Source organism: Choloepus didactylus, chromosome 14 (genome assembly GCF_015220235.1).
Source record: "Choloepus didactylus isolate mChoDid1 chromosome 14, mChoDid1.pri, whole genome shotgun sequence".
NCBI lineage: Eukaryota > Metazoa > Chordata > Mammalia > Pilosa > Megalonychidae > Choloepus > Choloepus didactylus.
In genome coordinates, this window is record NC_051320.1 from 70,802,534 (window position 1) to 70,828,338 (window position 25,805).

The 25,805-nt window shown below is 37.3% G+C and overlaps 2 protein-coding genes across 2 annotated transcripts; one reads left to right on the top strand and one right to left on the bottom strand.

The window, feature by feature from the left end:
• Positions 1 to 1,090: 1,090 nt before the first annotated feature.
• Positions 1,091 to 2,430, top strand: LOC119509237 (DAZ-associated protein 2-like). The gene is made up of 2 exons (XM_037803166.1): positions 1,091 to 1,303; positions 2,258 to 2,430. Exons 1-2 carry the CDS (start codon positions 1,106 to 1,108, stop codon positions 2,384 to 2,386), a joined length of 327 nt encoding a protein of 108 aa, XP_037659094.1. The 5' UTR covers positions 1,091 to 1,105; the 3' UTR covers positions 2,387 to 2,430.
• Positions 2,431 to 5,171: 2,741 nt separating this feature from the next.
• LOC119509236 (small cell adhesion glycoprotein-like) lies at positions 5,172 to 5,426 on the bottom strand. The gene has a single exon (XM_037803165.1). The coding sequence runs from the start codon at positions 5,424 to 5,426 to the stop codon at positions 5,172 to 5,174; it is 255 nt and encodes an 84-aa protein (XP_037659093.1).
• Between the last annotated feature and the right edge of the window lie 20,379 nt (positions 5,427 to 25,805).

Here is a 25,805-nt window from a genome sequence, read left to right on the forward strand (position 1 = left end):
TCACCACCCATGAGATTTACCATAAAGGAGATGATTATAATCAATATATGTTATTTTAAAATTATTTCTTGAAAATAATATAATGTACTTATGTATGACTCATAATATTTGCTTTAAATTCTATTTTGTCAAATAATAGAATTGCTAGCCCTTTCTTTTTGATCATTATTTTCTTGCTATATTTCCCATGCTATTAAATTTATGCTGTTAATGCCTTAGTCTGAAATGTGTACTTTTTCACTTTATAGTGTAGAATATCACAAAAACAGGGTATAGGGATTTGTTTCTTTTAATAAATGATACATTGATAAATTACTGCTACTGATGCAGAAAAGAGAAACATTTGCTAAACTTCAATATATATTTATAACTAAATTAATATAACACAAGAAAAAGAAAATTCCCTTAACATGATAAAATTTCTATAACAAAAAAATCCAAAGCAAGGGTTATAGAAGATATAGGAACAATCATTATAAGATCTGGAACAGGACAAGTATTTCCCCTCTCCATGTTTATCATTGTACTAGATGTAGACATGGTGTAAAGAAAACATAGAGAAAGAAGAATGGCAAGAATAGAAATGGAAGTTATAAAATACTATTTGAAAATGATATGATCAAGTATCTACATTCTAGAAACCATGAGTTCAGCAAGTTTGAGATTTGAGATCAACCTGCAAAAATAAACAGTGTTTCTCTACAACAACACCAAACTGTGAAGTATCTTGAAATAAACAAAAATATTCAGCAATTCTATGGTGAATATATTAAAATTCTTTAAGAATTCTTTTATACAACTGTGTAAGTATATAGATTACACAATGTGACATTGTGATTGTGAAAACCTTGTGGCTCACGCTCCCTTTATTCAGTGTATGGACAGATGAGTGGGAAAATGGGGATAAAAGTTTAGTGAATAATGCCCTCCCCCCCATTATTTGGGATGTTTTGGGTATACTTTTTCTTTTTTTAAGAATTAAGAATTAATTTATTGATGAGATTGGAACTAGGAATGTCTTAAAATAACATTTTGCTTGGTCTTCTGCCTTTTCTAGCTCTACCGTCCAAGTTTTGTGCACCCAGGGGCTGCCACAGTCCCTACTATGTCAGCTGCATTTCCTGGTGCCTTGCTGTATCTTCCCATGGCCCAGTCCATGGCTGTTGGACCCTTAGGTTCCACAATCCCCATGGCCTATTATCCAGTTGGTCCCATCTATCCACCTGGCTCAGCAGTGCTGGTGGAAGGAGTATATACTGCAGGTGCCAGATTTGGAGCTGGAGGTACTGCTGGCAACATTCCTGTAAGTATGACCTTATCAGAGAAAACTCATCCCTAATTATATTTTTTAACTTTCTGAAATGACTTAATATTTATCTTCTCACCATGATGGAGAATAGTTGCCAGTATTGGTGCAATCACTGACATTCATTCAACAGACAGGAAGTGGTTGAGCAGGTCAGTAGCTTCTGGCACCTTGACTAGGGGCTGGTGGTCATACTCTTGAGTTAACCAGACTCTTGTTTTTCTGTCTTATGACTCTTTTTAGCCAGACTTTTCTCATGATTTGTTACAGTGATCTGGTCTGCTAATGCTCCTTCATTCCATAAGCATTTATTAAATATCTGCCATCAGCATGGCATTATACTGGGAACCCTGATGATTAAAAAAGAATGAATTATATCCCTATTAAGTAGCTTTTAGAGGGAGGTTTGTTTTGGGACATTAGAGATTTCAGGTACTGTCTCTCTTGCTTAATGTTCCAATATGCATGGGATTTAGAGCCCAAATGGTCCTTGCTAGGCCAATCTACTCTGTAACCGTATGTTAGAGATGAGAATGGTGCTGTTAGAGAAAGCCTTCCGGTTATTCAGTGGTCTATTTGAAAACTATCCAAGGACCCTGTGGGTTAGAGCCATGGACCTGGCACTACATCACTGTTTTAGGGGATGTGAGTGGGAGTGATTTCTGACCCTGAAAATGACTGTGGATCTATACTACCCATATTCAAAAGGTTTCCTTAGGCTTCATCTGGGAGTTGGAATCCTTTGAATGGAATGTTAGGCTTTCTTTGCTGTTTGTATCTTTGGGGTCAGAGACTATACATCTCCTTTAGAAGCCATATTGGTGGCAGAACCAGCTCCTTAAAATTCTATTTTATAATTGCTATCATCCTAACGGGCCCTCTACTTCACCCGTGTCCCTTTCCTTTGTATCAGCTGTCCTATCCCCATTCAACCTTGTCCTTTCCTTTCAGCCTCCACCCCCTGGATGTCCTCCCAATGCTGCTCAGCTTGCAGTCATGCAGGGAGCCAACGTCCTTGTAACTCAGCGGAAAGGAAACTTCTTCATGGGTGGCTCAGATGGTGGTTACACCATCTGGTGAGGAACCAAGGCCACCTCTGTGCCGGGAAAGACATCACATACCTTCAGCACTTCTCACAATGTAACTGCTTTAGTCATATTAACTTGAAGTTGCAGTTTAGACACATGTTGTTGGGGTGTCTTTCTGGTGCCCAAACTTTCAGGCACTTTTCAGACTCAATAAGGAACCATGTAATGGTAGCAGTACCTCTCTAAAACATTTGAGGTAGGGGAGGTATCCATTCATAAAATGAATGTGGGTGAAGCAACCCTAAGGATCTTCCTTTAATTCCTCTGGAGTAATAGTGTACCATACTGGTCTTTGCTTTTAGTAATAAAACATCAAATTAGGTTTGGAGGGAACTTTGATCTTCCTAAGAATTAAAGTTGCCAAATTATTCTGATTGGTCTTTAATCTCCTTCAAGTCTTAGATTTATATTACTTGTTATAAATGAAACGCATTAGTTATCTGTCTTTGCCTTTCTGTCCTTTGCCCCACGCCCCACCCCTAACCCCAGTCTTCCATTTCCTCTTGCCAATCTACATTGAATCAATGGTGCAGGACAGAAAGCCAGTTAGACTAATTTCCTTCTCTCCTTGCACTTCTCCCCATTTGTCATCTTTTAACTAGTCATTCACAAGGATCCTCTGAAACGCCTCTGTGTTCCAAGCACAGACCCCATTAATTCTGCTTCTGCATCTCCTCAGGCAAAAGTGGACCCTTCTCATTGGTTGCCTCTGCATACAAGAACGTAATCCAAATCTGTTTGCTTCGGTGCCAGAAATCTGAGCTCATGTCAGTGCAAACTGTATTGTAAACAACAGTTTGTTTAAATTATGAGTGGCAAGGAGGAGAATGCATTTCAAAAGGCTGTTGACTTGAGAGCCAAATTAAGTGGAGTTTTCACATCAAAAATTGGTTACCATTTATTGTCCGTGTCTGATGCAGCCAACTCATGGCTCCTAGGACTTCCTAAGCTTGGTCAATGGGGTCATATTGTGAATGCCTCACTACAAAATGACTTGAGTCCAGTGAAGTCTCATTTAGGGTTAAGAATATTTCAGGGATCCTTAATATTTTGATTTTTGTTTTCTGAAATTGGATTTTATTTTATTTTACCTTATAATTTCAGTTAATCTAAATTTGTGTTCTGTTCATGTGATGTTTGACTGTACCATTGACTGTTATGGAAGTTCAGCATTGTATGTCTCTCTCTACACTGTGGTGCACTTTGTGGATTTTTTTATACTAAAAATGTAGAATAAAGACTATTTTGAAGATTTGAATAAAGTGATGAAGTTGCATTACACCTCACTCCAAGGATTCTTTACTTAGCTGTTTTTAGATTTCTTCTGTATTGTTTTTTATATCTTGCCCAGAATTCAGATAGGTGCTGCTGTGGTCCTGTTTGTTTTTAAATCAAGCCTTTGAAATAAATGCAGGAGTTCACGGCCAAGATTTGACCATTTTCATGAGTTCTATTCTGGACATTCAACTTTTCTTCCTAAGATTTTCAGATTCTTAAAGCCTATTTATTATGCCAGGGGCTCAGGACCTAAATTTAGAAAAAAAAGGAACAATTAATTCTCCTAACTTGCCCCAAATTTTGGCTTGAGGAAATATTTTGGTACAACAATTTGTAGGAGCTCAAGGTGACCTTTAGTTTCTCCAAAGTTCTTTGTGGAGAAATCCTGAAAACTGACATCTAAGCAGCCAAGATTTTTTCCTCAACTCTTGGGTTTTAATTTGGGTGGACTTGAACTTGGACAGTGGAACAACACATTAAGACCTCAAAGGAAATCCTAGCTTAATTCCAAAGGAAACAATATCTGGGGAGCTAATGATCTGTACCAACACACTGAGCCTTTAAAACACATCTCATTTTGAAACTGAGATCCAAGAGGCTTCTCTGGACTTGATTCCAAGGATACTGGTGGGAAAAGATGATGGGTTTTGAATGGGTTCTGGGAAATTCTGGCTCTTGCCAGGATGGAGACTAAACCACCTGATCTCCCAGGATATGTTTCTGTTGATGCTCCTCTGGGACAAGCTTCCCGGGACCATCTTTGCCTCAACCCGAGTCCAAAGACTTGAGGGTTCTTACTGCTTGGGAGAGAACATATGCCAAGCAGTTAAATAAGCAAGAGAAGATGATGTCATGGTGACGAAGGGTAAGTCAAAATGTAAAGGTAGTAATTTCTCGCACATGAGAATCTGATTTCTGTATCACTTAATGAAAACTTAATTCTGGTAAAAGTAGCACAAGTATGAGGTTGTTGGGGAATATGGGAAGGGCTCAGATTAAAGAAAATGGCACATTTATCAGGAGGTAAGATCTCCATAATCTCCTACCCATCCCGGTCTGGCCTTGTATTGTGGTATCCAATCTCTGGGAAAAACTTTTATAGATAATATCTCCGCTGGGGCTATCACTAGTTGACCAGGAAGAGGACAGAGTGGAGGAGCCAGTGATCATAATTCTCAACCAATGAACAAAACGTCCCCTGGTTTAGCCCCACCTCATGGGCTAGTCACAAATACCAGCCAAATCATGAAGACCTAGCTCAAGATCTCATAAGCTTCCTCCAAGGCCCTGGTCCCTGGTGACAGTGAGGTTGGTGTTTGGGCCTGTGCCCTTGGAGGGAACTCAGATTTGCCCATTCATCAATGCTGCTCACTGGCCTCAGATAAAACTTTCACCTAATAAACTGAACAGTCAGTGTATTAGTGCTGGAACTCGGAATAAGGTCCTTGGGGCCTGGAAGTCAGATGAAATATTCCTCCTTCTCCCCGCCCTTGGCTGAGTCACTCCATCTGCAGGATGGCGCTGGGCTCGCCTTCAGCAGGTTCATAGGTGACGTAGCTGCCTCTGTTCTTGTACAAGTAAAAGAAGATCAAGATCACGTCTGAGAGCAGTGTGAGGAAGACCATGGTGATAACAACTGCAATGAGAGCTGTGCTGGCTTCAGCTTCTGGGGACAGGGCATTTGTGGCCTGCAGAATTGGGGTGGTCAGCAGTTTTTCCCCTCCCCGGGAAGGAGTGCTTGGGGGGCTGCTCATTGTGGCCAGGGGATGAGCACTGTGAGAAGGAGCAGACCTTGCCAGTCCGACGGGCTGCCGGAGAAGCGCCCGGTACCACTCAGCGCTTCCTTTTGAACTCGACGGGGGCGGGAGCTGCAGAGTTTCGTGGAGACCGGGAGAGGCAGACAGATCTTAGACCGAGAGACACCAAGCTGGAGCTGGGTATACTTTCATTTTTATTCTTGTTTCTGTTTTTTTGGAGTAATGAAAATGTTCAAAAATCGATTGTGGTGATGAATGCATAACTATTTGATGGCACTGTGATTGTACACTTTGGTTGATTGTATGGTATGTAGATATATCTCAATAAATTGTTTAAAAAAGGAATTCATCTATAGGTTATCCTAGGGATAAAGTATTAAATTTATGTAAATTGAAATGCAAATATGAAAAAACATTAAACATTTATAAGGTTATTACAAATAAAGATAAATGTTAAGTATGTTAATATAGCTCTCTTTTGGAAGAGATAAGTATAATTGGATTATGGGGTCTTAAAGAGAATAAGCTAATTATAGTTTATCCGAGTTCATTCTGAAATAAATTTTAAAAGAGAAAAAAGAAGAAAGAAAGAAAGAAAAGGAAAGAGAAAAGAAAGGAGGAAGGGAGGGAGGGAGGAAGAAAGGAAGGAAAAGAAATGAGTCATGTGAATAAATAATGATAATATACAACAAATTAAGTGTTGTAATTACCTCTACTCTCTGCAGTTGAATCCCTCATCCCCCAAAATAAATGAAATCCTCTAAGCTACATGTTTCTGCATCTTCCTTTGTCACTCGTGGGGGAAATTTACTCCACATTAACTGGTATAATTTTAATTTATTATTTTTATAGGTGAATAATATTAATGGTGTAGACTTACATTGAGTAGCTGCAGCTAATATGGGGCCTAAACTGATGTTCTCTACAATGAATTCTGCCATCTCTTTGACAGATGTTAAAGCTCATAGCCCTGGACTAGACCTTCTGTGGTTAATAAAAGATGCATTGATGAGGAACCCGCCAGGTTTGAATTTCTATCTAGAATTGTGTTTTAACCTAGTGAGGGAAAGGTAGCTAGGAAAAGGGGACACCATTTTCGCATAAACACCCTGAAGTCTTGAGCTATTGCTCAGTATTGTATCCTTGGATTCTACAATGATTGCCGTATAAATACACACTCATATTTGTTGAAAGAAATAAGGAAGATCAAGGTATAAAACTGTTGTTACAAGTTCTAAAAAGAAATGAGGGTGCCTGTAGGAAAAAACAGTTAAATCAAGTCTGAATGGTGAATTTTGGTCATTAAACTGGCTCAAAAATTCTTTAACCATGTGATAGTGGAATGATCTTGGTTTCATAATTGTCACTTTCTGAATGTTCATGAATTTCTTGTATTTTAAGATTGTAGATGATTTCTATTTTGTCAAGTAATAAAACTGTCAGCCCTTTCTTTTTATTTATATTTTCTTGAGGTATCTATATATCTATATCTATGTCTATATCTGTTATCTATATCTATATATCCTATGCTATTGGTTTTAACCTATTTATATCTTTATTTGAAGTGTGTCTTTTGAGGATGGGTTGCAATGTATATGACAGACTTAGTCTTTTAGGTACAAATTGTAGAATAAGTTTCTTAGAAAAATCACATATGTAACTAAGGGGTGATTCATTGTTTTTGTCCCTAGGGGGAAAAGAGACAGATCAATTTTGGTTAAAACACATTGGAAAATTTCTGAATTTTCAGTGTCAATTTAAATGAAAGAATATAGAGAAATACCTAAGATTGAGACTAATTCCTATATGCTTCTTTAGACCATACAGATAAATGATAACAACAGCACAATAATAACAGCTAACATTTAAAGAGTACTTTTAAGTATGTCCATTTAACCCTTATAATAATAAACTTATAACGCATGCTACATTTCACATTTGAAACATGAGGCAGGGAGAGGTTAAGTAACTTGCTAAGGTCCATCTCCACCCAGAGTTAACATGTACACATGTTCAAATATTTAAGATGATCAGTTTTTGCAGAATGTGGTTTTACATTTTTCTCAATACTATATTTTTGATACTCAAAAATAATTTGCACATGTAATATTTAACATTTCTGAAAAACACCCCTTAAATTTCTTCAGTTCACAGTCAGAAAAGTATTGCTTTGTAAAGCTTATAAAATATATTTTCTCTGTCTTGAAAATATTTACACATTTGAGTCCACATATAATTTCTTTAGTGATCTGTGAAAATTAAATCTGAAAATTATTAAAGCAGGAAGGAAACCTCAAAGGCTCAAAACTATGAGATTATTAGAGAGTTATGAAAAAATGACTTTCATCCTGATAGCAATACTGATACTGATATGAAACAAATAACTAAGAGATGAATATAGTAGTAGAGTCAGTTGGCCAGTGACATTACACCCCAATGCAAGATTCAAATTAATTCTCCAGATAGTTCTTTTCTCTACAGAAGGATTTCAGTGTTCATCAAGGTGAATTTTGCTTTTGTTCCTGTTTCTGCCTTAATATTTTGGGAAATTATTAATGATGGGAGTCTGGATTTCATTATTCTAATCTTTCAGAAGCTAATATACAAATCCCATATTTCTGGTTTTATATCTATTTGTACCTATGTTAATTGCTATCTCTATACCTCTTGGGTTGGAAGGTACGCTTTGTAAGAATCAAGATAATTCTGATTAGGAAGTGTGTTTCATCAATTATCAAACCTAATTGTCATATCTAATAGATGAGAAAAATAAGGTCCAGTTTTGTAGCATATATGGTCTGACAGGGAATTTGTGATGCCCACAAATTGGGTAGTTGAACGTTTAGTAACAGATTTATTTACAAAGATGAGGGTAGAAGTTAAGGGGATAGCAAAGAATCTCATGTTGAGCTACAGGAAGGAGCAGTTGCTACCTTAGACCTAAGAAATGGAAGGAGAGGGAGAGATTGCCAGAATCCAGAAAAGGTAGCTCTGTGGAATGAGCCACCCAGGAAAAACTGTGCTCCTTGAGGGATGCAGCCAACCCCCCAAAACATGAACAGAAGGGAGCTCACAGACTGAAAACTCGTACTTCACTCTTCACGCACCCTCTAACCTGTGGGCCAACCATTGACTGAGCACACTCAGAAGCCAGACGGCCAGGGAGTCTGTTGATCTTGTCCATTTGGTTCAAGTCCCCTTGTACTGAACACTTTGAAGAAGGGTAGAGAATAGATACAAGTGGCAAATGGAAGGTACCCAGTACAAGCGTCTGGATCAAATATCCAGAGGAGATATAAATTTATCTGACTTTGAATAGCATAACTAAGTGAAAAAAAAAATATTGCTCTCTTACTGAAAAACTTTATTGTTTATCTTCCTAAGCACTGTTTCACAGGCTGGAGTCCTAACAATGAGGAATATAAATAAACTACCTATCCTTGTGGAACTTAAATTACGGTGGGAAGAATTTTAAAATTGGTAAGTAAATACATAAAACAATTGTGGCTTTACTTTAATAAATCCTCTGTAGGAAAGCAGTGCCTATGGAAAAAAAAATAGAGTAAATTTATAAGATGGAAAGAGAAAATTAAGGATGATACCTATTTAAAGATGTAGAATTTTGCAGACTATCAAGTTTATGTCTTTTAATGATAGGTCTAGAAGAAGACCTAAATTTTCTGCTTTCATACACAGTGTGTTTACCCAATTACCTGAGTTTTAAGATAATATTTTAATATTAACATATATTTCTTGCAAATGAATTTTTTTTTGTACTTTGCACTTCTACTATTTAGTGAGCTAAGCTTTCTGAGGTTGTTGCCTCAGGAAAGGGGTGATACAGTGGAAAGCAAAGAACGTTTATAAGTTTCAAATGGTTTGGCATTATAGAACCTCTGAATATAAAGCAGGTCCTGTTGGTAATGGCCAAGACACTTACTGAGACTGGAAAAACTCATTCATTGTGAGGCAGTAGAGAGATGAAAAGGCCGAGTCTGGAGCAGGAAAGAAGAAAGTAAGAAACTAACATGAAAAGACTGAACTTTCACAGTCTCTACTTCTGATCCCTAAAGAATCAGAAATCTTTCTGATTCTTATTTTATTCTTCAAAATAAACCCAGGACAGAAATTACTACATAATATGTCTAGATAGAAGTGCTGGAAATAGTTATATAATATTCTGCTGAACCACCCTAGATAAATTTCCATGTACCTAAGAGTAGTGAAAGCCCTTAGCATCATGGGATGTGTTATGGAGTTTCCTTTGGTCTTAGATTAGAAAAGGCTGGTAGAGGTAGGAACAAAAGACGGAATATTTAAACCCAAGAGAAGAAATTACATGAAACCAGACATGACAATATACATCTCAGCCAATGCCAATGTGTTTGGGTGACGTTACTGCACCATGTGAAACCCTAATTCATTTGACTATGCATTAAACTTAGAATTTTCATGCAATCACAGGGAAAAACAAAAGTGTAGGTTAAGTTTCTGCTACCTTAAGTATGAGGTTATAAGATAAATTAGAATTCATTATAGAAAAAAAAGAACAAAATACTGTTCTGTGAGCTTGGTTTCATTTGGAAATACAGTACATTCAACATCAGGTATTTTAGATGTCTGAATCACATGTTCTTTTCCTTTAAGCTTTTACTCATATTGAAAAGATGATTAGATTTTAAACTTTTTAAATTTTTGTTTTATTTTAGAAAAATATAAATGATTAATTCTTCAGTTCAGAGTGTGGCATGAGGGAAGTATTTGCATTTTTGAGTTATCCAGACATGGGATTGAACACCGTTTCTGCTTGGAAGAATTTACTAAAACTTACTTAGCCTCATTTTCCTTGTCTGTATGAGGTAGATAAAAATATCCACCCTGAAGGGATGTTTTCTGGTATAAAAATAATATAGAGAAAGTTGGTATCATATAGAACATGCTTATTGATTGACTGTTTAATTTTCTTTTCAAAGTTGTTAGTTGAGGCGACAATTCCTTCAGGGATTTGATATATTTGATGCTCCGATGGGACTTCATTCTTTTCAAATAATCTGTTTGCCACTCTCTAAGTAGGTGATAAGCAGCTATTTGGAAATAAAACATAACTAACTTGGAAGTGGTAGTATCTGTCAGACCCAGTGAACATTCAGTTGCTTTTGCTAACTCATGTATAATGAATGTGGGAAAAATTCTAAAATTCTAAAATTCTAGATTCTAAAATTATATAAAAGAGTTTACAGTTTTCAAAACAAAATCAGTGTAACTTAAAGAAAATAATTTCCATAACTAGAAGAATTTTCAGGGTTCATATTTTTTTTTTATTTGAAAAGCTCCTCTTTTCTCTTTTTTTTTATCTTCATTTTATTGAGATATATTCACATACCACGCAGTCATACAAAACAAATCGTACATTTGATTGTTCACACTACCATTACATAGTTGTACATTCATCACCTAAATCAATCCCTGACACCTTCATTAGCACACACACAAAAATAATAAGAATAATAATTAAAGTGAAAAAGAGCAATTGAAGTAAAAAAGAACACTGGGTACCTTTGTCTGTTTGTTTGTTTCCTTCCCCTATTTTTCTACTCATCCATCCATAAACTAGACAAAGTGGAGTGTGGTCCTTATGGCTTTCCCAATCCCATTGTCACCCCTCATAAGCTACATTTTTATACAACTGTCTTCGAGATTCATGGGTTCTGGGTTGTAGTTTGATAGTTTCAGGTATCCACCACCAGCTACCCCAATTCTTTAGAACCTAAAAGGGTTGTCTAAAGTGTGCTAAGAGTGCCCACCAGAGTGACCTCTCGGCTCCTTTTGGAATCTCTCTGCCACTGAAGCTTATTTCATTTCCTTTCACATCCCCCTTTTGGTCAAGAAGATGTTCTCCGTCCCACGATGCCGGTCTACATTCCTCCCGGGAGTCATATTCCATTGCCAGGGAGATTCACTCCCCTGGGTGTCTGATCCCACGTAGGGGGGAGGGCAGTGATTTCACCTTTCAAGTTGGCTTAGCTAGAGAGAGAGGGCCACATCTGAGCAACAAAGAGGCATTCGAGAGGAGGCTCTTAGGCACAAATACAGGGAGGCCTAGCCTCTCCTTTGCAGCAACCGTCTTCCCAAGGGTAAAACCTGGTAGAGGGCTCAACCCATCAAACCACCAGTTCCCTATGTCTGTGGTCATGTTAGCAACCATTGAGGTGGGGTAGGCCAATAACCCTGCATTCTCCACAGGCTCCTCAAGGGGGCACTAATATTTTTTTCCTTTTTTTTCTTTTTTTTTTTAACCTTTTTTCCTTTTTAAATCAACTGTATGGAAAAAAAATTAAAAAAAAAAAAAAAAAAAAAAAAAGAAAAAATACAATAAAAGAACATTTCAAAGAGACCATAACAAGGGAGTAAGAAAAAGACAACTAACCTAAGATAACTGCTTTACTTCCAACCTGTTCCTACTTTACCCCAAGAAAGTTACATAATATAGCAACATTTCTGTGAACTTGTTCCTACTATATCCATCAGAAATTAACAGACCAATCATTCCTGGGCATCCCCAGAACGTTAATAGCATATCTGTTCTTCTTGGATTACTGCCCCCTTCCTTAATTGCTCTCTATTGCTAGTTCCCCTACATTCGACATTATAAACCATTCTTTTACATTTTTCAAAGTTCACATTAGTGGCAGCATATAATATTTCTCTTCTGTGCCTGGCTTATTTCGCTCAGCATTATGTCTTCAAGGTTCATCCATGCTGTCATATGTTTCACGAGGTCGTTGCTTCTTACTGCCGTAGTATTCCATCATGTTATATCCCACATTTTCTTTATCCACTCATCTGTTGAAGGACATTTGGGTTGTTTCCATCTCTTGGCAATTGTGAATAATGCTGCTGTGAACATTGGCATGAGATATCTGTCGTGTCACTGCTTTCCGATCTTCCGGGTATATACAGAGAAGTGCGATCGCTGGATCGAATGGTAACTTTATTTCTAGTTTTCTAAAGAACTGCCAGACTGACTTCCAGAGTGGCTGAACCATTATACAGTCCCACCAACATGAATAAGAGTTCCAAATCCACATCCCCTCCAGCATTTGTAGTTTCCTGTTTGTTTAAAGACAGCCATTCTAATTGGTGTGAGATTTTATCTCATTGTGGTCTTAATTTGCATCTCTGTAATAGCTAGTGAAGCTGAACATTTTTTTTCATGTGTTTTTTGGCAATTTGTATTTCCTCTTCAGAGAACTGTCTTTTCATGTCTTTTGCTCATTTTATAATTGGGCTTTCTGTACCATAGACATTGAGTTGTAGACTTCTTTATATATGTAATATATCAGTCTTTTGTCAGATACATGGTTTCCAAATCTTTTTCTCATTGAGTTGGCTGACCCTTCATCTTTTTGACAAATTTCTTTGAGGTACAGAAATTTCTAAGCTTGGGGGGTTCCCATTTATCTGTTTTTACTTTTGTTGCTTGTGCTTTTGGTGTAAGGTCTAGGAAGTGGACGCCTAATACAAGGTCTTGAAGAAGTTTTCCTACATTATCTTCTAGGAGTTTTATGGTACTTTCTTTTATATTGAGATCTTTCATCCATTTTGAGTTAATTTTTGTGTAGGGGGTGAGGTAGGGGTCCTCTTTCATTCTTTTGGATATGGATATCCAACTCTCCCAGCCCCATTTGTTGAATACACCATTATGACTCAGTTCAGTGACTTTGGGGCCTTATCAAAGATCAGTCGGCCATAGATCTGAGGATCTCTGAATTCTCAATTCGATTCCACTGATCTATATGTCTATCTTTGTGCCAGTACCATGCTGTTTTGACAACTGTGGTTTTATAATAAGCTTCAAAGTCAGGGAGGGTAAGTCCTCCCACTTTGTTTTCTTTTTTAGAGTGTCTTTAGCAATTGAGCTTCTTCCCTTTCCAAATAAATTTGATAACTAGCTTTTCCAAGTCTGCAAAGGGGTTGTTGGAATTTTGATTGGGATTGCATTGAATCTGTAGATGAGTTTGGGTAGAATTGACATCTTAATGACATTTAGTCTTCCTATCCATGAACATGGAATATTTTCCATCTTTTAAGGTCCCCTTCTATTTCTTTTATAGAGTTATGTAGTTTCTTTGTATAGGTCTTTTACATCTTTGGTTAAGTTTATTCCAGGTACTTGATTTTTTAGTTGCTATTGAAAATGGTATCTTTTTCTTGAGTGTCTCTTCAGTTTGTTCATTTCTAGCATATAGAAACATTACTGACTTATGCGCATTAATCTTGTATCCTGCTACTTTGCTAAATTTGTTTATTAGCTCTAGTATCTGTATCGTCGATTTCTCAGGGATTTCCAGATATAAGATCATATCATCTGCAAACAATGACAGTTTTACTTCTTCTTTTCCAATTTGGATGCCTTTTATTTCTTTGTCTTGCCGGATTGCCCTGGCTAGCACTTCCAGCACAGTGTTGAATAACAGTGGTGATAGCGGACATCCTTGTCTTGTTCCTGATCTTAGAGGGAAGGCTTTCAGTCTCTCACCATTGAGTACTATGCTGGCTGTGGGTTTTTCATATATGCTGTTTATAATATTGAGGAAGTTTCCTTCAATTCCTACCTTTTGAAGTGTTTTATCAAAAACGGATGCTGGATTTTGTCAAATGCTTTTTCAGCATCTATTGAGATGATCATTTGATTTTTCCCTTTTGAATTTTTAATGTGTTGTAATACATTGATTGATTTTCTTATGTTGAACCATCCTTGCATGCCTGGAATGAACCCCACTTGGTCATGGTGTATGATTCTTTAAATGTGTCTTTGGATTCGATTTGCAAGTATTTTGTTGAGGATTTTTGCATCTATATTCATTAGGGAGATTGGCCGGTAGTTTTCCTTTTTTGTAGCATCTTTGCCTGGTTTTGGTATTAGATTGATGTTAGCTTCATAAATTGAGTTAGGTAGTATTCCATTTTCTTCAGTGTTTTGAAAGAGTTTGAGTAAGATTGGTGTCAGTTCTTTCTGGAAAGTTTGGTAGAATTCCCCTGTGAAGCCATCTGGTCCTGGGCATTTATTTGTGGGAAGATTTTTGATGATTGGTTGGATCTCTTTGCTTGTGATGGGTTGATTGAGGTCTTCTATTTCTTCTCTGGTCAGTCTAGGTTGTTCATATGTTTCCAGGAAATTGTCCATTTCCTCTACATTATCCAGTTTGTTGCCGTACAGTTGTTCATAGTATCCTCTTATAATTTTTTTAATTTCTTCAGGATCTGCAGTTATGTCACCTTTTTCATTCATTATTTTGTTTATATGGGTCTTCTCTCTTTTTGATTTTTTCAGTCTAGCTAGGGGCTTGTCAATCTTGTTGATCTTCTCAAAAAACCAACTTTTGGTGATATTTATGCTCTCTATTGTTTTTTTGTTCTCTATGTCATTTATTTCTGATTTAATCCTTGTTATTTCTTTTCTTCTACTTGGTTTAGGATTGGTTTGCTGTTCATTTTCTAGCTTCTTCAGTTGATCCATTAGTTCTTTGATTTTGGCTCTTTCTTCCTTTTAATATATGCATTTAGTGCTATAAATTTCCCCTCAGCATGCTTTTGCTGCATCCCATAGGTTTTTTATGTTGTGTTCTCATTTCATTCGTCTCTATATATTTAGCAATTTCTCTTGCTATTTCTTCTTTAACCCACTGATTTTTAGGAGTGTGTTGTTTAAACTCCAGGTATTTGTGAATTTTCTAAGTCTCTGATGTTTATTGACTTCTAAATGTATTCCATTGTGGTCAGAGAATGTGCTTTGAATTTCAATCTTTTAAATTTACTGAGCCTTGTTTTATGTCCCAGCATATGATCTATTCTGGAGAAAGTTCCATGAGCACTAGAAAAGTATGTGTATCCTGGTGATTTGGGATGTAATGTTCCTGTATATGTCTGCTAAATCTAATTCATTTATCAGATGTTTAGGTTTTCAATTTCCTTATTGGTCCTCTGTCTGGTTGATCTATCTATAGGAGAGAGTGATGTGTTGAAGTCTCCCACAATTATTGTGGAAACATCAATTGCTTCCTTTAGTTTTGCCAGTGTTTCTCTCATGTATTTTGTGGCACCTTGATTGAGTGCATAGACATTTATGATTGCTATTTCTTCTTGTTGAACTGTCCCTTTTATTAGTATGTAGTGGCCTTCTTTGTCTCTCAAAACATCCCTGCATTTAAAGTCTATTTTATCTGAGATTAATATTGCTACACCTGCTTTCTTTTGGCTGTAGCTTGCATGAAATATTTTTTTTCCATCCTTTCACTTTCAGTTTCTTGTGTCCCTGTGTCTAAGATGAGTCTCTTGTATGCAACATATTGACTGGTTCATTTTTTTTGATCCATTCTGGCGAATCTGTATCTTTTAATTGGGGAGTTTAATCATTTACATTCAACGTTATAACCGTGAAGGCATTTCTTGAATCAGCCATCTTATCCTTTGGTTTGTGTTTGTCATATATATTTTTCCCCTCTCTCTATTAATATCCTTTATTGTACCCATACCGAATCTCTTTAGTACTGAACCTTTCTCCAAGTTTCTCTGTCCTTTCTTTCTTTCTCTGTTGGTAGGGCTCCCTTTAGTATCTCCAGTAGGGCAGGTCTCTTGTTAGCAAATTCTCTCAGCATTTGTTTGTCTGTGAAAAATTTAAGCTCTCCCTCAAATCTGAAGGAGAGCTTTTGCTGGATAAGTATTCTTGGTTGGAATTTTTCTCACTCAGAATTTTAAATATATCATGCCACTGCCTTCTTGCTTCCATGGTGGCTGCTGAGTAGTCACTACTTAGTCTTATGCTGTTTCCTTTGTATGTGGTGAATTGCTTTTCTCTTGCTGCTTTCAGAACTTGCTCCTTCTCTTCCATGTTTGACAGTGTGATCAGAATATGTCTCGGAGTGGGTTTATTTGGATTTATTCTATTTGGAGTTCGCTGAGCATTTATGATTTGTGTATTTATGTTGTTTAGAAGATTTGGGAAGTTTTCCCCAACAATTCTTTGAATACTCTTCCTAGACCTCTACCCTTTTCTTCCCCTTCTGGGAACACCAATGAGTCTTATATTCGGATGTTTATATATCTATCATATCCCTAGAGGCCCGTTTTTGATTTTTTCAATTTTTTTCCCCATTCTTCTTTTATGCTTTCATTTTCCATTCTGTCATCTTCCGAGGTCACTGATTCGTTGTTCAACTTCCTCTAGTCTTGTACTATGAGTGTCCAGAATCTTTTTAATTTGGTCAACAGTTTCTTTTAATTTCCATAAGATCATCCATTTTTTTTACTTAGTCTTGCAATGTCTTCTTTATGCTCTTCTAGGGTCTTCTTGATTTCCTTTATCTCCCGTACTATGGTCTCATTGTTCATCTTTAGTTCTTTGAGTAGCTGCTCTAGGTGCTGTGTCTCTTCTGGTCTTTTGATTTGGGTGCTTGGGCTTGGGTTATCCATATCGTCTGGTTTTTTCATATGCTTTATAATTTTCTGTTGTTTTTGGCCTCGTGGCATTTGCTGAACTTGATAGGGTTCTTTTAGGGTTTGTAGACCAATTGAAGTCCTTATCTCTAATTTACCAGATCTACAGCTTCGTGGAGTACACTTTCTCTAACTAACCAGCAGGTGGCGTCCACGAGCCACCTGTTCTCCACAAGCCAGTTCTCCCCTGCTGTGCCTTTGTGGTGAGTGGGGGAGTGACTCTTGTGGGGTCCAATTGGTGTACCAAGCTTGCATGTGTAGTTGGTGTTGTCCACCCTGTATATGGGGCGTGTTTCTGGGCCGTCAGGGAGTGGAGTTGGCTCTAACAATCAAATCTCCCTGGTGATCCTGGAGTTTTAAAGCTGCTGCAATAGTCTAATCCTTCAGTTCAGTCCTGCCACAGTTTGTCTCTGCCACTGACCCACAAGTCCTTGGTATTGGTGTATGGCTCCTGAGACTTGCAAGTAGGTCCCTCTTCCAGGCTGTGCACCCCCTGGTCCTCTGTTGAGGGATGACTGTGCTATGTCACAGGTGAGAGCCGTCCCCCCAGGGCGGTTCTGGGCTGCTGAGCTGTGTAGGGAGGCTCCCAGTCTGCTGAAATAATGGCTGAATGGGGCTTTGTTAATTCACACTGCTCCACCTTCCCAGCTCTGGGACAATCAGCTGAGGTTGCAGGGAAGGCTAATGCCCATGCCCAGTTTTGTGGTGTGTGCCTGCTATTTGAAGCACTTCTGTCACACTGGTTTGTCTGGGGCAGCTCTGGGCTATGGGGCTGGCGATGGGCAGGAGTGTTTCCTGTCCACCAGGATGATGGCTGTGAGCGGACACCCCCCTTTTCTTGGGAATTTGTGGTGTTTAGTGAATTTTCTCAGCCACTGGATTATTGCCTTTTGTCTCAGAGCTCTCTTACTTCTGCTCTTGTCTAGACCTGCCCAAATTGCAAGTCTTTGAAGCTTTCTGTATTGGGCTTCTTAGAGTAATTGTTTTAGAAAAAGAAAAAAGGGATTAAAAAAAAAAAAAGGGCCCTCCTCACAGATCTAATGGGTTATTGAAATGCTGAAACAAAGCAATTAGGGCCATTAAGGAAAGGTCCACAGGGCAGAGAGATAAGCTTTTCTTCGGGATTTGCATATGAGCCTGAGAGCCTGAGCTCTGCCTTTCCCCTTTCTATGTTCACCAGAACTCCAAAAATCCTCCGCTTTTATTTTGGAGTTTTTCGTGCTGTTTTTTTCTATGTTTGTCTCTTCTCTGCTGGGCTGGCTGCTCTCAGATTCTCTGGTGTCTGTTCTCAGTCTATCTATGGTTGGAGTTTGGATCAGTAGAATGAGTTTCCGATAAGGGCTGCCACTGCAGTTCTCCCTTCTCCTTCCCGGAGCTGACAGCCCCTCCTCCCATGGGACTGAGCCTGGCAGGGAGGGGCACGGGTCCCCTGGCCGCAAAAACTTACCGATTTCGCTGATCTCAGCAGTTCCACATTTTCATGAGTGTTGTATGAAGTATGCCCAAAGTCAGATTGCTCTGTGGTGTCCAGTCCACACAGTTCCTGGTTTTCTACCTACTTTCCTGGAGGAGTAACTAAAACATACAGCTCACCAGTCCGCCATTTTGCCCCGCCTCCTCGAAAAGCTCCTCTTTTTAAATTCTGAAGCTTCACTCTAATCTCTACTTTAGAAGGCCAGTAGAAATATGAAAAGAACACAGAATTAAGAGGCCCTCATATTATTTTTTAATGTAGGTGCATTCTTTCCATGTTTTCTTTGCTTTTGTTAATGATATTCAAAAGGTTTATCTCTACTCAATAGATAACAATCAGTAGACTTGTGATACACCTTTCACATTTATACAAAAGACCATATGGATATTGTAAATAAATAGAAAGACAATCATTTAGAGTATTTCTCTCCTTCTCTGTGAAATGTTGTGCTATCAGACATTTGATTACCATGAATAACTTTTAATTTACACACAGATCTCAATTTTCCAGAACAGCAATAGCTAAAGATGCTAGCCAAAACCAAGTGGGAAACCAAATTAAATGCAAAACTAAATAACTAGGGCAGAAAGAAACAGTTTAATATTTTGATAGTACACACAAAAGAAAATACAAGAAGTATTAATAAAATTTATTAATTTTTAAAATAGTACTGAATATTAAAATTGTGTTAAATATACAATATGGTTTTTATTATGGACAAATTAATGATTTTAATAACTGACTTTGCTCTATAGGGATAAAATATAGGAAAACGTTAAGGAAAGATAAACAGCAAGAAAAACTTTAAAGAAAATAGAGAAGGGAGAAATAACATTTAAGCATTTATTAATTTGGAGATGTGAAGAATGTGTATTTTAAGTGAAATTAGAAAAGCAGTGTCAAAATGGAAATGAGCAAGTCAAAGTTGATGGAAGTTTGATTAATAAGTTAACAGTAAGGAAGGATGGCAGGAATTAACATAAGAAAGACTTAGCCTCCGAAAAGACAGATTAAATAAAGCAATTCTTTACACAATTTACTTGATATCGTGAGTTCTGTGGTTACAATTCAGTTACATCACCATAAGATAGATTTAAAATATTTTCCAATGTTTCTGGACAAACCAGTTGTCTTAGCTTCCCAACTGCTAAAATAATTACCATACAATGGTTTGGCTTAACAACAGGAATTTATTCATTCATTTTGAGACTAGAAGAAGTCCAAAAGTGAGGCATTAACAACACCAAAGCCTGGCTTCCTGGGATGGCTGATGATCCTTGAGTCCTTGATTTCTCTGTCACATAGCAATACACATGATGTATTTTCCTTCCTCTTCCAGCTTCTGTTGACTTCCAGCTTCTTCATCTCTGTGTCTTTCCCTTCATAAAGCCTCCAGTAATAGGATTAAGACCCAACTTCATTTGGTTGTGCCACCCTTTACCCAAAAGTAATAGTCTCAAAAGGTCCTATTTAAAATGTGTTCACACCCACAGGAAGGGATTAAGATTAAGAACATGTTTTTGATGGAGTACCTAATTCAGCCTTCCACCAATCTTCTTGGTAAACAGCAAGAAAATAAGCCTGCAATACATGAAATATTTCTGCCTGGTCAGTGCATGCAGGATTTCGTCCTTCCTCCTAGATCCATCTTTCTGAGGGGAACTGAGCAACATGCAAATACAAAGGCACTTATGTTTAATAAGTCAAATTTGAATATGGAAACAGGGCATTCTCAGTAATATAAATTCATCAGTCAATGGTATCATAAGAATTTAATTCTCTCTTTCTCAAAGACAGTGTTGGTAATGTCTTTGAAAACTTAGGATATGCTCAGAAATATCTCCCATAATTATGCCATTGTCAGAGTATGGCTGCAATCCCAGTCCCTGTCGTGGTTGACAGCCAAGAAAGGAGGAGTCGGGAAATGCATGTTAGAATATTCAAGAATCCACAGACGAAGCAAAAAGTCGACCTATTCTAAGGTACTATGCAAATTCAATACATTTTCCCCATAGAAATATAAACATACAAAAGGCAGTTCAGTATTTTCCACTGATTTCAGCAAAGAGGCTTAGAAGGCCCCAGAGCTGTGGGGAGGGGGGCAGGAAGAGAGCCTTTCAGAAGCTAGGGAACTTAAATGCTTTTTTATGATCTCATTAATTAGAAAATAAATATTGCTGTTAAAAATCATTTTGAAAACCACTAGCCTAGTTGAGTTAAAATTATCGGTACAAATTTATATTAAATTACTGATTTAATATCTTTGTGGACCAGCCCTTAGAATCTAACCCTTAGTAATCATCATTTCCCTACAGAAATGCAGTCAAATTCTAAATTAAAGACTAAAGGCGGACACTTGAATATCATGTGACCGTATGTTGAGAACCATCCAGTCTCTGCATTGCTGCTTCTGTGGAATTGTAAGCTTCCTGCTTATGTCTGGGATTCAGTCCCCAGTCAGTGCTCTAGAACAGTTAATAATACTCTTGCTGTATTTTTCTTTCTCTCACTCCTCAGGGAGATAATTGAATACAGTGTAATACTAGCTTTGCTAGATTACCATCTGGTTGGACAGGATATTTAACCTCTGGGAGCCTGGGTTCCTCTACCTGCTAACCATGCCTGTCTCACAAAGTGTGAGGGTTAAATATAAATACCTTGCAGGGTCCCTTAATGGCCTCTTAATAGTAGTCATGATTCTTATCTTCCCCTTTGTTGTTGACGCTGCTGTCGTTAATCATTGGGGTGGGTCTGAACTTGCTCTGACCACTTTGCCAAAAGCTCCTGAATCTGCAGGTCGGGACCCTGTTCTTTTTGTTGAACTTCCCTGATGCTCCCTGCCTAACTGGTTTCCTGAGGTTTGCCTTTCCTCCTCTGGAATTTCAACATCCTCCCCTTCATTGTGTAGAGCTCCAGGCACCAAATGTGCCCTTGGACCCTCAACTATCACCTCCTCAGTGCATTGAGCTCCTGGCTGACCTGTGCACATATTGTTGCTGCAAGAGAGGGGTGGAGGTTGAGGTCCAGCCAGTCACTTAGGTGAACCAGGTGCTGGCCCAGACACATTACACTGTGTGTTATACCGCCTCTGAAAAATAAAGATTTTAATTCTGGCTTGTTCATGAGACCATATATCTGTTTCAAAACATTTAATTTAAAACGATTTTTAACACACAGCCAAATTGAAGGAAATGAGAATTATCTGTTTTAGTTTCTGTGCAGTCAAGAAAAGTTTATTTTTCCTTTTTTCTCTAACTGGGAAGATCAGCCACTCACCACACTCTTTTATGTGTGTAGTAGTAGACATCACTTTGAAAATAAAACAGGAAAAAAGAGTAGAGTACTTAAAAAAAAGAAAAAAAAAATGCTTATTCCAATGGACTTGTTTATACTGAGCTAAAATCCTAAGGAAACCAAATCAGAACACCTGATTACAATTTTGAATCATTACTGCTCTTTGTAATTTTAGATTCCTGAGAGGTAATAGGTCATAATGCAGTGTCTAAAACCACATTAAAATATTTCTTCTACTACCAATATTTCTCTAGCTTTTTAGTGCTGAGAAAAAATAAAGTGAAATAAAAGTGGTATTATCAATATTTATTTTCCTGTTTTTAAGTTGTTCTGTATTTACTTGGTAAGAAACCTCACCAAAGCAATTTCTTTCATCCATTTTCAAACCATCCTCTGACTTTTTCAAATGGCAGTCTCACAAAGCACCCCACACGACCTCTCTTTTTTTGCTAAAGTGGTTCCACGTGGCAGCACAAAATACACAGTTTAATTTAAAACAAGGCAATAGAATATTGGCATGAGCCAATTGTTGATGTCAAGAGAGAAAATGCAATAAAAGTTTGACTATTACTGAAGGAACCTAAAAGTGATTTGTGAATCCCATTCACTGTTCAAAAAAACACATAAATCCTAATACCATTAGCAACAACAGTAAACAAGTTTCAAAGATTAGGTAAAGTCAGCACTTAAGCCCTCAAGACTTACAAAAAATTTCTAGGATGAACTGAAAATAAGGGCAGAAAACTTACCGAAAAAACTAACACAAAATCAAGTATGTTTACTTTAAAAAGAAACTAAATATAATAAACATATAACCAATTAAGATTTAGATTACAGGGTGAGATAATTCAGAATCCATTTGGAAATCTTTTATCAGAAAATGATTACTTACATTTAAAATAATAAAGAAATGTAATATTATGTAGCTAACTTAAATGGTTAATGATGAATACTGGAAAAACCAAATATGCTTGGTTCCTGCCTGTTACCCACCTTCTGTGATGCCTTATGGGGTCTGCCACGTGCAAATGCCTTTTTTTATGGTATTATGTACATTATGGAGGATGTACCTGCAAAAGGATCATGACCTCAGAAGACTGGACCTAGAATTGGCTTTTGACCCAAGGCAGCCATCTTCAACCTAGTCAACAGCATATGATGCAGCTTATTGAAACGCTTCTACTCATGCTCAAAATGAGTTTTCTACAATAGATGATTATGTTTGTGGCAGACAGGTGCAAGTATCACTATTCTTAAAAAAGGTCCCAGGTGATTTAAATGTACTGCTAATTATCTATCTATCTATCTATCTATCTATCTATCTATCCATGTATCTATCTACCTATCTAAATATTTTAATCTCTGGGGATGGGGCCTGGACATCAGTACTGTTTTAAAGTTCCCCAAGTGATTCCAAATGTGTAGCCAAGGTTGACAGCTACTAACTAGGAAATGATAAAATCAATCAACTAGCTCATGGAGTTTTTTTTTTTTTTTTTTTTTTTTCATGCATGTCTTTATTTTATTACTCATCTAACCATACACTGGATAAAGGGGGTGTCAGTCACAAAGTTTTTACAATCACATGGTCATAATATTAAAGCTATATAGTCAAACAATCATTATCCAAGATCAAGACTACTGGGTTACAGTTCAACAATTTCAGGTATTTCCTTCTGACTATTACAATATACTAGAAACTAAAAAAGAAACATCTGTATAATGATTCAGTAGCCATAATCATTTATTAAATCCTAACTTCTCAGTTACAACTCCTCTCTCCCATTTGATCACTCTCTCAATCTTCAGGAATATCTGGGCAATGAGCATTCTACCTACTTCATGCTGAAAAAGGGTGTCAATATTATGGGGTAGAGGAATGAAATTGCGTGACGTTCTTGGAGAGACTGGTACCTCTGGGTTTCAGGGCTTATTTGGCATAGGAACAATCTGGAAGCTTTAAGTTTCTGAAAAAATAAACTTAAATAAGTAAAATTTTATGAGCCTTAGATAGACCCCAGGATATTCATTAGGGTTTTCAGGAATACTGTTCGTTGGGACATGGCATACTTGTGGCAATTTGCAATATCTGGTTGAAGCATAAGAATAACCTTCAGAATGACCTCTCAACTCTATTTTGAAATCTCTTAGCCACTGAAACTGTATTTTGTTTCATTATTTATTAGTTCCACATTTTTTTCTCCAGTCCCTTAAGGGACTTTGGAAATACCTTTTTTTAATTTTCTGCCCAAATTACTCTGGAATGTATCAAAGTATTACATTACCCTGTACAGAATAATGAGACCTCATTTCTTATTCTAGGTTCCATGTTTAAATAAACTGACCAGACAGGTTGATTTAGATAGTATGCTATAGAAAATTAAAATTATGGATGAAATAAACAGCTCTTCCTTTGGTCTCACACATAAGTTGAAGTTTTAAAATATATACTATATCATCCTTTCCCCATGTATTCTGACTTACCTTAGTCCTAACCAGATCAGTTTCATTCATATTTCTAATTGAAGTCTGATCTCTTTTTCAGCTTCTTTAACAGTTGTTTATGGGAGAATACTGACTTTCAGACCTGCAGAACTCTAACTCTCAGGTTCAATAGTTTCACAGATACCCAAAGTTCCAGGGAACTACCAGCTTAAACAGAAAAAGCATAGCATCTCAGAATTTAGAAACAACAGTTAAAACTCAGGAATAAATGTGACAGCTTATCAGAGCTTACAATCTAGGCCTTAATTTCTTATAAGCGTTTTCTAAATGAATCTATTTTCAAAAATAAAAACATCTGAGAGTTGATTTACATAGGGGTCATCAGCAACCAACCTAGCAGAAGTTTGGTCCTGTCTCACCTTTACGCATTTACCAGGGTTATGTTATTTATCAGGTAAAACATAATTTAAATGCTCTTTGTTTCTCTTTTTTTTAAATAATAAAAACTAGTTTTGTTCACACACCATACAGTCCATCCTAAGTGTACATTCCGTGACTCTTGGTATAGTCACATAACCGTGTGTTCACCCCTACAGTCATTATGAGAATATTCTCATTTCTTCTGAAGGAAACAAAAAAATCCCATACCACTTATATCCCCTATTTTTGAGATTTAGCTTTAGTATAGTGCCTTTGTCACCATTAATAAAAGAATATTACAATGTTGCTGCTAACTATGGCTCTGAGTTTACATTAATTGTTTTTTTCCATATGACATGCTATTATTAACACTTTCTGATAGTGACACACATTTGTTCTAGTTCATGTAAGAACTTTCTTGTATTTATACAATTAACCACCATCATTGTCCACTCTGGGTTTTGCTAAGTTATATAGTCCCCATTTTTATCCTCTAGCTTTCCTTCTGGTGACATATATGGCTCTAGCCTTCTTCTTTCAACCATACTCACACACCGCTTTGTTATTTACCCCTACAGTATTGCACTTTTCATTTCCAAACCTTACAATGAGTCTTCTTGAATATTCTATGCTCCTTAATTATCAATTGCCCAATCTTTGCCTATTTTCTATCTCCTGATAACCCACACACTTGTATTTAATTCTCAGAGTTTGCTCATTATTGTTAGTTATATCAGTGAGACCATACAATATTTGTCTTTTTGCTTTTGGCTTATTTCACTCCATATAATGTCCTCAAGGTGTATTCACCTCATTGCATGCCTCACGACTTCATTTCTTTCTGCAGCTGCAGAATATTCCATCATATGTATACACCACAGTTCACCCTTCCACTCATCAGTTAGTGGACTGTTGGGCCACCTCCATCCATTGGCAATTGTGAATAACGCCACCATAAACACCAGTGTGCAAATGTCTACGTGTGTCCCTGCTTTCAGTCCTTCTGAGTATATACCTAGTAACAGGATTGCATGATCATATGGCAACCTTATACTTAGCCTTCTGTGGAGCTGCCACACTGCCCTCCAGAGGGGCTGCTCCATTCTACTTCCCTCCCAACACTGAATAGGTGTAACTCTGTTTCCATATCTTCTCCAGCACTTGTATCTTTGTTTATTTTTTTAAAAGTTTTATTCATACACCATACAATCCATCCTACGTGTGCAATCAATGGCTCCTAAGTGTGC